The following is a 13,675-nucleotide window of genomic DNA, read 5'->3' on the forward strand; positions in this document are numbered from 1 at the left end:
TCCCTCGGCCTTTTCTGTTTGCTTCATGTACAACGGCCAATTAACGCCAGCACCCAGAAGCATATCCATCTGTCCTTCTGCTGTTGTGGCTATTGAAACAAATGTGAGCATCTAAACAGCTCACAGGTTGTGTATCCCCCCTCGACAGCGTAGGCCTGAAATCTCGTCTGGCACAAGTACAAAGTGTGAATAGTGGCCCTCGATAAGACTGCTATGAGTTAACACAGCACTGCACTGATGAATGATTCTTGTGTGAGAATTCAGACACAGTAGACATCAATGAGATAGCTCTGTCAGACATAGATTCTTCACAGAGATGAATAACTGTTTCAACTCTTGTCATTTTTGATGTGGAAATATGGCAGTGAATCATCCATAATTAATCCTCTGTATCCACTTTGTTATCCTCGATAGTCTTTTGTAAGCTTAATCAGACTTCTTGTCAATTTGATTTTTTTTTTTTTAACGTAGCAGAAAAAACAGCTGTCCCTGCTTAAGTTCAGGGAGATGAGTTAGCTCGGGACATGAGACAGACTCTGAACTTTGCGGATTAAGCATTATTTCTTTCCATCCAACTTTGTGGAATAATAGAAAAATAGCAATTTAATTCTCTGCCGTGATGATCTAGTTTTATCATCTTCCTTTAGTAAAAATTTTCCAGAGTGGTCATTTTCTTGGCAGTGAGAGTCGACCACGCTCAGTCACCCTCAGGTTCTCCGAAAAGTTTACTCATCAAGGAGGAATAAAACTGCAAATGACATAAGTGTTTAGTAGAAACCTGAAGGTAAAACGCACTGTGGCCTTCTGTTGTTTCAGAATAATTTATTTCATTAGAGAATGCATTTTTGCTTTTTACTTTGACAATAGTACGAGCATAAATCACTTAGAACAGTCAGAGTTTTATTTGACTGTTAAATTTGGCACCGATGTTATGACACTGTCCTTTCAGTGGACGTGAGAAGGAGTGAGAAATGAGCAAGTGAACTAGTTTGTACCCTTGCGGCTGACTTCAAAGTTGATGTTTGCCCTTCTTCTTCACAGGCAATGAAAATGATTTTGGAGACATAAATGTCCTCAGTGTCTGCGTGCATTTTAAGAGTGATGCCTATTTCATTTTATGACACCATCTGTTAACCTCCAAGATAGCCATATCTGTTACAGCCCCAAAGCATGCATACATAATTCAGACATATCTGATTTGAATTTTATATTGATTTCGTTGGAAACTATTTGCTGCAGTATCGAAAATAGCTGGTAGATATAGGAAATAACTGACTATAAATCTATAATTATTGTTCTTCGCTCTTAGTCATTATTCATAGGTTACGGTTCATGTTATTCTTTTTGATATAATGCGATATATAAAATTGTGGTATAGTTAAGTGGAAAGTATTAAAAGAAATAAATAACACCTGTTTCATGTTTGACCTTGTAAACAAACATCCTAAGAACTTATGTCAAATCTGTGGAAAACGCTCATAGTGACACACTTTCCTTTATGCTTATGAATAAAAGGATTTATCACCTTATGTGACCTACAAAGGCAATCCTTTCTGCCGCAGAATTTAGTAGAGCTGCAGAGCCGTCCTAATGTTTCACTAGTTGTCTGCAGATATTAAATACTGGCACAAATTCTGGTGAACATGTTCTCAAAGGTGAACACTGATACTGCAATTACATCTCCTCTAAAAGGTGGCAGCAACAAAAGCTTGAACAAAATGGCAACTTAATGACTTTGAAAATAGAATTAGTTCTTCCAGGGAAGTGCTTGCCATTGCATTTCCTTCAACTTGAAAGATCTTTACAGGAGCCTGAGGAATGTGTTGATACATTGCGTCAAACCTAATGGTCCATTCTTTAATCTTCCTCAATAAACGCAGCTTTACACAATACCACGCAATTAAATTGAGAAAAAAGACTGTGTCCAGCAGTGTTTTAGCAGTAATACTGGTTTCTGTATACCTTCAGGTTGCAGTGATGCTATGTTGGTGTGTAGGTATTCTTGGTGTTGTTCTGGGGATAATTAGAAATTCCAAGAGTGTTTTGCTCTCCGTGGGGAGTCATTTCAAAGTATCTAGGGAGCATGGTGTGCTGTCTGTCAGCTCTCTGATGGAGACCTCCACTCTCCAACCTCACACTCCTTTCATGTTCACACACACGCACGATACTTTCAGTTCTACATTCACCTGTGTGGTACATCTTTAGTCTTTGTTAAAGCCATGTTTCAGTATCAAGCTGAGACTTGAATACCATTACAAGTGCAAAGTGCTCCCTTTGAGTACTGCACGGTTCTTGTTCCTGCGCTTCCTTGACTATGCCAGAAATTACATTTGTGGAGTGCTGACACCAGGTATATTGTCCTCAGACTGTATTACGTGGTTTTGTAGCACTATGAAATAACAGCACCACTGCAGATGACTCTGTGGACAGTTCTTCTGCTCTAATTCAATAAAACCACTGAAAAATTGGTTGCAAGGAATATACTTTATGAAACAGTTTATTCATATGGTACACACAATCGTAACATGTTCTGTGCTGTGATGCATTATATTTAAGAGTTGCTATAGCCCAGCGGTCCCCAACCCCCGGGCCTCGGACCGGTCCGTGAGTCGTTTGGTACCGGGCCGCGAGAGTTGAGGCTCAGGTGTGAAATGTCTGGTTTTCAGGGTTTTTATCGGTTTTCAGCGTTATTTTGTTATCGTTTTTATCGTTTACTCGGTTTTCCTGGGTCTTTTCACGTGTGTTGTGAATAAATCTTTTTTTCGGTACCGGTACTAGTTTTATTTTGTTGTGTTTATCCGCGACACCTTAAAGGCCGGTCCATGAAAATATTGTCGGGCATAAACCGGTCCGTGGCGCAAAAAAGGTTGGAGACCGCTGCTATAGCCAGCCGGAGTTGGAGACCAAAGATATTATGAAGACTGCCGAGCAAAGTGGCAGCACGGATGGGAAAGGTGCATGTTAGCTGTGCTCTGAAACATCCTGCCTGCTTGCTGTTCTCTGTCAGGTTCAGCACAGGTCAATGATTTTGACTCACTTTGTATGTATAAATGCCAGATGCTGGATGCACACAGTGTCCATAATACTTCAATATGTATTTCAATCTCTTGATAGTTCACCTTGCCCACCCCCTCCCCCAGTGCTCATCTACAGTCTCCTAAATATTTAACTCAGTTCTGTGTGAAGTAAAGGTTTCTGTGGCTAAGGATCAAACAGCATTAGAAACAGGGTGTAGGAGTTTAAGAATTATTTTGCAGGATTAAAACAAATGTTTTTGTCATTGATACTTGCTGGCTACAGCCTGGTGTTGAATTAATTCATCAGTCTATCCACAGTAATATATTATAGAAACTTCAAAGTGTGTGCAAATAATGTATGGCGTTTGTAGGCAAGCTAATAATGTGGCTCTGGGGATGAGAGTGCTAGTTGCTGTGTTTAACTCTATGTTGGTCCAGTAGCAATACTTTACGTCTAGACTAATGAGTCAAAACCAGAGCCAAAAGAAATGAAGCACTGATTATCACATAGTGCGTGCTAAGATCTGAGAACACTCATCGACAGTCAGCTTTGAGAACAGTCAACACAATGTGCAAGAAGACGGTTGTATTGGAGAATCTCCAAGCATCGAGGCCGGGTAGTCCCAGTCATAAGTGGTAAGTACCCACCAAAGGGAGGTAGAGTGGAAGGACAAACCACGAAATCCATCAAACTGTGATACGATGGAAAAGCAGAGACAAATGTTGCTGCTTTTAATAGTTATTTGTAGAAAGCATTTTGCTTAAAGATGTAAGGAACAGAAAGATAATGTTCATATTTAATTTCTGTCATCTGATATGCACTGTGCTTTATAGGCATTTAGGGTGGCTTTTATATTGATCACAGTGTAATGTACCCCCATGTTTGGCATGCCAAATCACTAAACAGACGCTGGTGGTGCTTGGTTTCAAGATTTATTTTTCAGGCCTATGTGTTGCACCTTGGCCCTAAGTCCCGATTCTGTAGTGGTGAATAGGTCAGTAGTCCCAAGGAGGAACAGTTGTATGCCTCGGCCCTGTAATGTAATATGAAAGATACTTTACAGACACAGAAGCTTTCAGTAACATAACCCTTCACCAAGCTCTGATAAAATAATAAATCTGGTCTATAAACTGAAATCAATACACACACAGTCTATCCAAACACAAGACCAGTGATCAGACAAACAAGGTGGGACAGTGTCTCCCTCTCGCTGCTTCTTCCAATGCTGAGTCACTTAGTGTGGCTGGTGATGTGCAAGTAATCTTCTCTTTATGTAGTAACGCTTCCCTGGCGATGTACTTGTAAAACTTTATTCTCTTTTCCATGATCTTTGCTCTGAGTTTGTTTTAATAACATACAAAAGTGTAGGCTAAAAAATAAGTTGCAGCATATCTTTCCATCTAAATACTATTAATTTGTAAAGGAATCACTCTTTTTTAGTATGAAATATAGTAAATATAATAACAGAAACAATTTTACACTTCAAACAAGCTGCAGAACCAAATATAAGAGGCATAGACATTGGTTGCATGCATATAACATATGTAACCCGTGACATTAGTACATGTTATAACATAACTGCTCTTTTTACTGCAGTGCTGAGAAAAATCTACAATCTAGTTGAGACTTTATGGACCTGAAATCTTCATTGAACAAACATCTTGTTAGTAAAATGTAGTTCATTCTGAACTCTTGTTTGTTAGATAAGCTGTGAGAATTTCACTGCATACATTTTCTCGCAGTTAACATAACTGCAACATAATTGCATCAAGCTAGCAGAGCCCCTCCCCTTCAAAAGAAAAAAACAAAAAAACCCCACAAAATATAAAATAAGAAATTGCTTCCCTAAGACCAACCATGAATTTTTCATTTTGCCTGGGGAATATACATGATTGCAGAAAGTAACACAATTTGGTGGCACTTAACTAGAGGATTATAGCCATCAATATTAGATGAACAAGTTCTCCCCCAAGTTAATGAAATTTTTAGATGTATTCCCACATTAGGAGAAGAAAGTGATAAGGAAAGGATCTCATCTCATGTTGTTTCTGCGTTAAGGTACTTTACATTTGACCAAACAAGAGCCTATGGCCACATCCGCAGCACACGTTTTGTTGCTCTGCTTACTAACTATGGAAGTATTTTGTATTTAAAAAACAACAATGTAGATCTGTTACAGAGGCTGGCATCATTGTTATTACTTTATTATTACCGCACCATAGTGGGAAAAGTAGGGTTATTTGTTTTAGTTGCTGTAATAGTATGCTGTCCATTCAGGTAAGTTCTCTGATGAACAGAAAGGGGCCATTTCATAGCCTGAGGACAAACACTCTAAAAGTACCATCTCTCATTTTCTTAGTGGTAACTTTGGGGACATTTGGAAGGCAACCTGTAGAGGACCTAAGGGTATACGTGAGGGGACAGAAAATGATAGACAGTCTGGGATGTAGGGAGGACTGAAAAACATTTAGTGCCTTAGAAACCTTTAGGGGACTGCATTATGTTGCAACCTTCAGCAAGACGCACATTTTGAAGAAAAATTTAGGGCACAGACAATCGCAGTTTCTCTTCTTTTCTGCCTATTCTGATTCAGTCCAGCAGTCATACAGAAAGGCAAACATGCAGCAAACGTCTCTTGCTTATTTTACAAGTTGAATTCTCCTTTAATTAGTACAGCTTGCCTGCTAAAAGAATGCATTTGTAAATCTCATAGTAAGGCTAGTTTTCTCCCATAAAGCTGTTTTTGAATTTGCTTGGTTTTTCGTGATGATACGTCACGAAAGTGCAGCAAATTACACGAGAACTAGAAGGACATTAAAAGCTTATCCAAAGAAGAGTTTTGAATGTTCTTCAAGAAGCCTCAAAAACTATTTAAAGAAATCACAAGAAAGCTTACAGACCGTGCTGAAGAATAAAGATGTCCACATCAACTAATGACTTTCAAACTTATCAGAATTGTCCAAACTCTGCTGTCCCTGCGTTTATATGTTTGTTTGCTGCACTTATTCTCAATTTGACAGCAAGATATAAAGAAATGCAGAGCATTAGAAGCTATTTTGCACTATGAACTGTGCTGCAGGTGCTCTTCGCCTCAGTATCTGCTCTGTAACTTCATGCAGTTGATGTGATTTGCAATAATATCTAGGAGGAGTACATATAGTGCCATGCTTAAATTCACTGAACTTTTCTGAGTGACCTTGTGAGTGACAAATGGCAGACTACATGGCTAGGTGCTTGATTTTATTCACCTGTAGCAATAGGAGTGAAACACTTAGGATTAAGACATGCGTCCTGATATTTTTGTCCATGTAGTGCATTTAACAGGAGGCTCCCTTTTTCCTCTTTTTCGTAAAACACGACTATAAACCTGATGATGTTCCTATCCAAGCATTTTTTTCATCAAAAATGAAGTTTTATCTTCCTTTTGAATTACCCTTTAATAAACGACAATTTATATATTTACTGAAGGGGGTTTATGATTTGCATTTCAAACTGAAAAAAAAAAGCAAAGAGAGAACGAACACTATCAAAACAAACAAAACACTCAGTCACATAGTTTAATTGGAATTATAGTTGCACAGTTTGACAGTACATAAGTGGCATAACCCTTTCAACAAGCACATTGTCTAGATTGCGAGCACGGAGTGTTAATTTGTAAATTAATAGGTAAAAAAAATCAGCCACTATAAATAACAGTAGCATTGCTAAAATGTACTTAACGTGTAAACACACACTCCTTTGAAGGTGGAAGGAATCATGCTCTGCAGACAGCAAAACAGAGTCGTCATACTACACATTTACACCTTGTTTACTGTGATAACGAACATGATTGCAAAGCATGAAATTGTAATTATGTAAAAACCTCCTTATGGCAGAGGACATAGTATTTTTTTTGTTTTTGTCTGCAGTGTTCTCGGAGATGTCTCATAGCGTCCTACAATCCCATATTACAGTTACACTGTGTAATGAACAAATTTCTGTTCACAAATATTGGTCCAATTTCCTGCTCTCCGAAGACTGACATTAGCATCATTACTAAGGAGCATAAACAAAGACTGTGGACTTAGTGAATTGTGATTCTTGAGCCATGTCGCCTCCTTTCCCTCCGCGTTGTCGCAGCCTTTCATTAACTTCTACCTCCTCTGTATCACATATACATACAGCTTCATTGTTATTCTGCAGTAAACTGAGCCAATTTGGTCTTTCTTTTCTTTTATGGCTTCCAGCATGTGCAAAGTACATGCTGGAAAAAAACATTCAAATTGGAAGGCTCTTGGTAAACAGACATTTCTAAACATTATAATGTGTTTTGTTTTTATTAAGAAAACAGATCATCATTACATACCACAGTAAATATTAATAACTTATAAACTGGCGCTGCTTGTCTGGTAATGAAATGTGAGTAATGGTAGGTAGGGTTTGTTGTGCGTGCTAATTTAGTCACAGATCAAAGAAATACCTCACCTCAACTTTGCTTAGTTGCCTTAGGCTAATGCATCTCATCCCTAATTGAGGGTCTCTTCCGACTCACTGAGTCAATACAAATGGCTTTAATACTGAAACCATTATTATTTCAAATCATTGTCAAAAAGGTGGGATAAATCGTTGACTTATGCCCCGTTAATGTCATAAAATTGCCCCATATATTTTACATTATTGACAGTTGGTGGCCCAAAAACAAGTAATGCTAATGATATAATCTCGCTGTGACCACACAGTCCCTCCCAGCCTCCTCCTGCTTCTCTCTTCCGCTGGCTTAGACAAACGGGCTCATCTGCACTGGATCATTTGCTGTCTCCTGATACGCTGAGGTTTATAGCCAGTTATCTCCCGCGATCCATTATCGATTACAATGTTATCTTCTTGCATTGCTAAATCTTTTGGCACAGTAACGTTGTAGCTCAGAGGGGGGGTGGTGCTGGATACAAACTGCTTGGCAATGGGGACACTAGTTAAGATGGATGGGTGTTCATTTGCTTGTAAATGGGTATAGTTTAAATGTAAACTGATTCAGACTGTATTCAGTGTCAGAGAGAGGGCAGGAGGGTTTTTGATTTGCAGCACTTTCTGTTAGGAATTAAAAATCACTGCAACAGTCAATTTATCGAGTTAAGTGTTAAACCTCTGATATTACTCTGAGTGACTCATTTCCTCTGAGGTTAATGCAATATTGTTGTTTGTGCTTGCTTCTTTCTGTGAATCAGCGTGGCTGACAGCAAACCAGCATGGCAATAACAATTTAGAACGAGTATCGTGTGACCAGTTTTTTTTGTCTATGTGTTTTATTTACAGTTGGGTTAATAACTTTGGCCATGAGGGTCTCGGACTTCTTCTGGAGGCACTGGAGAAGCTGCTGGACAAGAAACAGTGAGTCACCTCATATATTTGTTGTTGAGTTTTTGCACAATGTGCTTTTCATTCAATCGCAATACATAAAATCTGTCTTTTCTTTTTCTTTTTTCCAGGCAAGAGCCCATTGATAAACGCAACCAGCATAAACTTATCCAGTGTTTGAAGGCTTTCATGAACAATAAGGTCTGTATGATTCAACAGACATAAGGCCATCCACACAACTGATCACCCACATAAAAATCTCTTTTCGTGTCGGTATGAAGTGATATTGCTCTGACGCAAACGGAAAAATCTAAGCGAGTACACAGGCCTGAAATGTTCACCAGCTGAACAGTGAATTTATTTTACAAAAAAATAAAAAGCACGAGAGAGCAAACTCTTAGCTCACTAAACATTTTATAAATATCTCAAGAGGCCAAGATTCCAAACCTTATTTGAATCTGAACTCCGACAAGCCTGGGATAATGGGAGCGTAAAGCTAATTTTACCATTTCAAGCCCACAGTCTCAGATCTTTTAATTATCCTTTTTTGGGTAGTCTGGCTCATTTCTCAAAAGTGGCACACATTTCAAGCATAGATGAACTGTTGATATTGCTTCTCTTAGAGTTAATCCCCACATGTGGTCATCTCTACCCATTCTTTCAGTTGTGGGGAGACTACAAGGTACATGAGACTATAAGTATTTGTCCCTATAGTCCTGTCCTGAATTAAATTAATTCATCATCCTCTCTATTTTCTCCCTCGGCCTCGTTGTCCCTCCTTATAAGAAAATTAAGGCCAACTATAACTTACGTAGATTGGAGATTTTTTTTCAGTTTTTTACTTGAAGTGAAAGTTCTCTATGAATGCTAATGTTCTCATTAATTTATACCCAGTGGACTTTTTTCTATATCCTCTCCTGTCTTCTTTTGTGCCCGTAGTATGGACTGCAAAGGATCTTGGGAGATGAGCGGAGTTTGTCGTTGTTGGCTCGAGCGATTGACCCCAAACAGACCAGCATGATGACAGAGATTGTCAAAATCCTCTCCGCTTGCTGCATCATCGGAGAGGAAAACATGTAAGTTCCATTCAGAGACATCACGTTCACATGCGTAGGTAGTCTATCAAAGTCCAACCACAGATGTCTGCAGACACAATAAGTTCTGTCTCAGTGCGTTAAATTGGGAGCTTTGGTTTTTTGCAGGTTTAAAGATTTTAAATAAGGTTTAATTTGAATAAAATTCTTATTTGTGGTCTTTACTTTGGGTCATGTGGATGAATTGACCTTTGAAGTTGCTACCGTACTTTTGCCTATCCTATCTCCTATGGGGATTTTAAGTGTTGATAGGATCACATATTTCTCAGGTTTTCTATATATTTTTCAATAAATTGCAGCTGATATAGAAATAAATGATTGACTGATGGAAAAACAAAGAAAAACAATGAAAGACATGACCCATCACTGCTTTGTGTATACAAATCCCTGTTTCTGAAATAGAGGGAAGAGTGCAGGACATCCCTATAATATTACTGTCGCTTCAATCTTCTCTCACTGGGTGGCATGTAGTCATACAGAGATTGCACCCCATGCTTGTGTGTTTACCCGCTATGAGTTGCCACTGCATTTACAGGTGACCTTAGTCGGTGTAGAAATCTCTTGGATCACATGCTCAGATGATGCAGTTTAGTCTGTTTAATGTGGTGAACTTCTCAGTGTAGCTTGCTGCAGACACAACCAGGCTGACAGCGTATAAATTGGATTTAGGGGAGTGTTTTTTATTGTTTCCCAGAGGGCCAGACTAGAATAACAATGGCACTTCAAAGTCAGTCTGTATGCAGTGCTGGAAACAAACAAACCCACAAATTCTGTTGGAGAAGCTGAGTTCAGGAATGTGTCTGCTATCTCTGACAACTCAGATAGGCCTCAGTTATGACTGCATATGTTTTTGTTTTTTTTAAAAAGGTTTTTAATCCAGGTAATTTTTCTTATTTCTTAATTTTCTTTGTTTAGATTTTTTGCCCTGTATCAGCTTCTAAAGATGCCACTTAAACATGTGTTTACTATAATGTAATTGTCAGACAAGAAATAATTATAACTATATGTACTGTTTGTAATAAAAAAGAACATTTTTACTTCTATAAATAGCAAATAGATGTGAGACATTTTGTTTTGTCATGAAAGGTGAGGCATGGGTCAGAACACTAAGACAATAATGACTACTCTCCCATTTTTCTAGTAAACAGTCCTCCTGAGCCAGGATGTGCAAACCTGGACACTTTAGGGATTGGGGGGGCACGGTTAATGAATCCTACCATCATTAATTCTAGTAATTAGAGTAACAAGGGATTACATTTGGGTCTTTACATTGTCAAGGCTAGAATGAGTAGCAGAGCTGCCCTCTATATTAGCAGGTTATCACTATTAGCAGTACTGGGGTACTGAGTTTCACATAGTCAAAATACAGACAATCAGTCACAATTAGTTTGACTGAACATTTTAGCAATGCACATCATTCCCAGAGCGAGCTTGATTTGATATAATAATGATTTTTCAGATAGATCCATGTTCTCTTCAGTCCCTTCTTTACACAGAGACTGCATGCATACGCACTCATACACAACTACTATTTTAAGCAGATACTGGCTATATAGATAGGACAGACCTCCCTCTCTCTGTCTGTCTCATCCGTGTCAGTCAAAGCATTCAAGAAAATGTTGAAGTAAACATGAAGATCGTCGCCGTGATCATAGCCTTGCATTAAAATGCCCGTATCTTGTAGAAATGACAGCCAAAAGAGCTGAGGTGTCACTTTTTTAGCTCAGAAACTTCCTCCTCAACTGACATTGTGACGCTGGCTCATGTTCAACACCCACTTTAGCTGACAGCATCAAAAGGGAACACAGCGAGTTAAGCAGATCTATCTTGCCTGTTTTGAAGCGTCGTCTGAACTGGCTTTAAAGTTATTCAGTATGCAGCTCCCCGCGTTTGTCTGACTTTGTAACCTCTATCACAAAGAATCATCCTTCTATTTATCTGTTTGTCAGGCTCAGTCTGCACATACAGTCTCGTCGGTCAAGCACATGGTCTTCCTCACTCACAGATTTCCTTCTGGTTATTCCAAATTAAGAAAAGTCAAAATTGCAAGTTTATTTGGCACATGTGTGTACATACATAAACATGCATTCATTTGTATAGTGTGACTGTTTACTTACAATGCTAATACTATAGCATTTATTCCCTGACTTCCATGACAGTAGGCTGAGCTCTGCATACCATGGCAACGATGGCTCTGCAGTGACAGGGGCCACTCGCTGCCAATTATTGGGTACACATGTTGTGAATAACTCTTCATGTAACCGCTCATAAGACATGAATTTACTCTTATTGCAGCCCTGTTTGTGTGGGTGTGGTTATGTGCAGCTTACTTTATTCAGAATTTAGAGGCTAAAATTGTCCAACACTCTATTTAGTTGAGCTGCCTTGAGCCTTTGCAAGTGCTCTAATTTGCTTACCTTCTCAATAGGTGTATTTGAGTGTTTGAGCACTAGTCTGGCTCTCCCTGCAATAATTTGGACCCCATCTCGTTCAGCCAAATACACGATTCCACAGCTGCTTTGACGACTAAACACATTTGCAGGAAAACCCTGTTTTTGTCTGCCATCGCCTTAGTAACAGTTAAAATTGGACACTGCAACAATAAAGGACTAAATTGTATACAAAGGGATTGAAAGCGGTAGAATTTGTCAGATTGACCAAAGATGGGCTGAGTAAATGTTCATGCCAACAAACAAGGGAAAATAAGATACATGATGCCTGAGGTGAAAACTGTGAGTAAATGTCCTGGTAGCGATGTGATAAAAGTGTTTGTTGACTTTTGTGTTTGCCCGTTCTCTGTTTTCTACCAGCTTGGATAAGATTCTGGCTGCTATGACAATTGCTGCAGAAAGGAACAATAAAGAGAGATTTGCTCCAATTGTGGAAGGACTGGAGAACCATGAGGCCCAGCAGCTCCAGGTTACACACAAGTCCACTCACATAAGCATTCACACACACACAGCATGCATTCATCATTCCCCTTTTATTACCTTTGGTGGATAAAAGTGACCTTCGTGTTTTAATGGTAACTACAATAACCAGAACACTGTTGTTCTGTAACACGCTGCACTAGGTTTGCATTCGTGCTTCCAAACTTAGTAGTTACATTGACACAAACTTAGTAGTTACATTGACACAAACTTAGTAGTTACACTGACACAAACTTAGTAGTTACATTGACACAAACTTAGTAGTTACACTGACACAAACTTAGTAGTTACATTGACACAAACTTAGTAGTTACATTGACACAAACTTAGTAGTTACACTGACACAAACTTAGTAGTTACACTGACACACCTCCACAACCAGGTGCAATTTGATTCTACAACTATTACGCTGAGAAGCTCTACTCAAACTCCTCCTTCACCGCTGCTGATTTCCACATTCATTTTGAAAACATCACAAAATAATAATAAAAAGGATGTCGAATCTCTAATTTATATTTTTCTCCCGTCTTTCTTTTTTATTCCTTTTGCTGCTTCATTTAAATTCTCCATTTTACAGATACTTCACGAGTATTCAGCAACAAGAAAACTTTGTAATAGCAATAACAACACCCCTTAAAACGTGTATTTGCGAAGCCAAAAGGAGGAAATTACTTAAGAAATTACTTTAGCTGCAGGGATTGAGAAGTCTTGAAGGAAAAGTCATGAAGGAAACTGATGAGGCGGGTGGTAGAAGAGAAAGTAGATATTCTTTTATTAGGAGACTGTTGTTTTTCCGTTAAATTTTGCCGTTAATGAAATGAAGCTGGTAATTGTGAAGTAAATTAAAATGCTTTGCTGATGCAGGGGGTTCGGAGGAAATTAATAGACTTTTTATCCAAAACCTGGAATGGGCTCCAGAACTAGACCTCGCTAATGTGATTAAAATGCGTTTTACCCCAGTTCGGGGTATATTTGTCTGCCGAGCATGAGAAGAACTCTGACTTTCAGCTTTAAAACCGTCCTGGCAGTGCCACTTTTAATTACGATGTTTGGAACCCCCTTTTGGCAGCACTGCAGCTCTCTAAACGTAACGCACATAATGCCCTTACCCCCAACTGCTTCCCACTCCACAATACATGACTGAGGTATGTTTGAGGTGATTGATGTAAGTATCTATCTGTATGCAGCAGAAGAGAAAGAATTTTTCATGAGCTCCATGACTTTCTTCACTCACATAAATTCTGTGAAGGTTTGGTGGAGTTTCTTTTATGTGTCTGGCCTCTGGTGGATACAGTAAAA

General features: G+C 38.9%; 1 protein-coding gene across 8 annotated transcripts in view; it reads left to right on the forward strand.

Annotated features, from left to right (window-relative positions):
* diaph2 (diaphanous-related formin 2) overlaps nt 1-13,675 on the forward strand; it is a 367,696-nt gene that overhangs the window by 106,356 nt on the left and 247,665 nt on the right. For all 8 annotated transcript variants that reach the window (XM_086301138.1, XM_086301187.1, XM_086301178.1 and 5 more), the window contains 4 exons: nt 8,311-8,385; nt 8,484-8,553; nt 9,292-9,428; nt 12,257-12,365. In XM_086301138.1, the coding sequence (XP_086157264.1) occupies nt 8,311-8,385; nt 8,484-8,553; nt 9,292-9,428; nt 12,257-12,365 (391 nt within the window). The remainder of the gene's footprint in view (nt 1-8,310; nt 8,386-8,483; nt 8,554-9,291; nt 9,429-12,256; nt 12,366-13,675) is intronic.

The sequence above is a fragment of the Aulonocara sp. 'chitande type north' Nkhata Bay genome, linkage group LG2, assembly GCF_057382095.1.
Source record: "Aulonocara sp. 'chitande type north' Nkhata Bay isolate Kocher_YH1m ecotype deep benthic linkage group LG2, A_spYH_male_GT1.1, whole genome shotgun sequence".
Classification (NCBI taxonomy): Eukaryota; Metazoa; Chordata; class Actinopteri; order Cichliformes; family Cichlidae; genus Aulonocara; species Aulonocara sp. 'chitande type north' Nkhata Bay.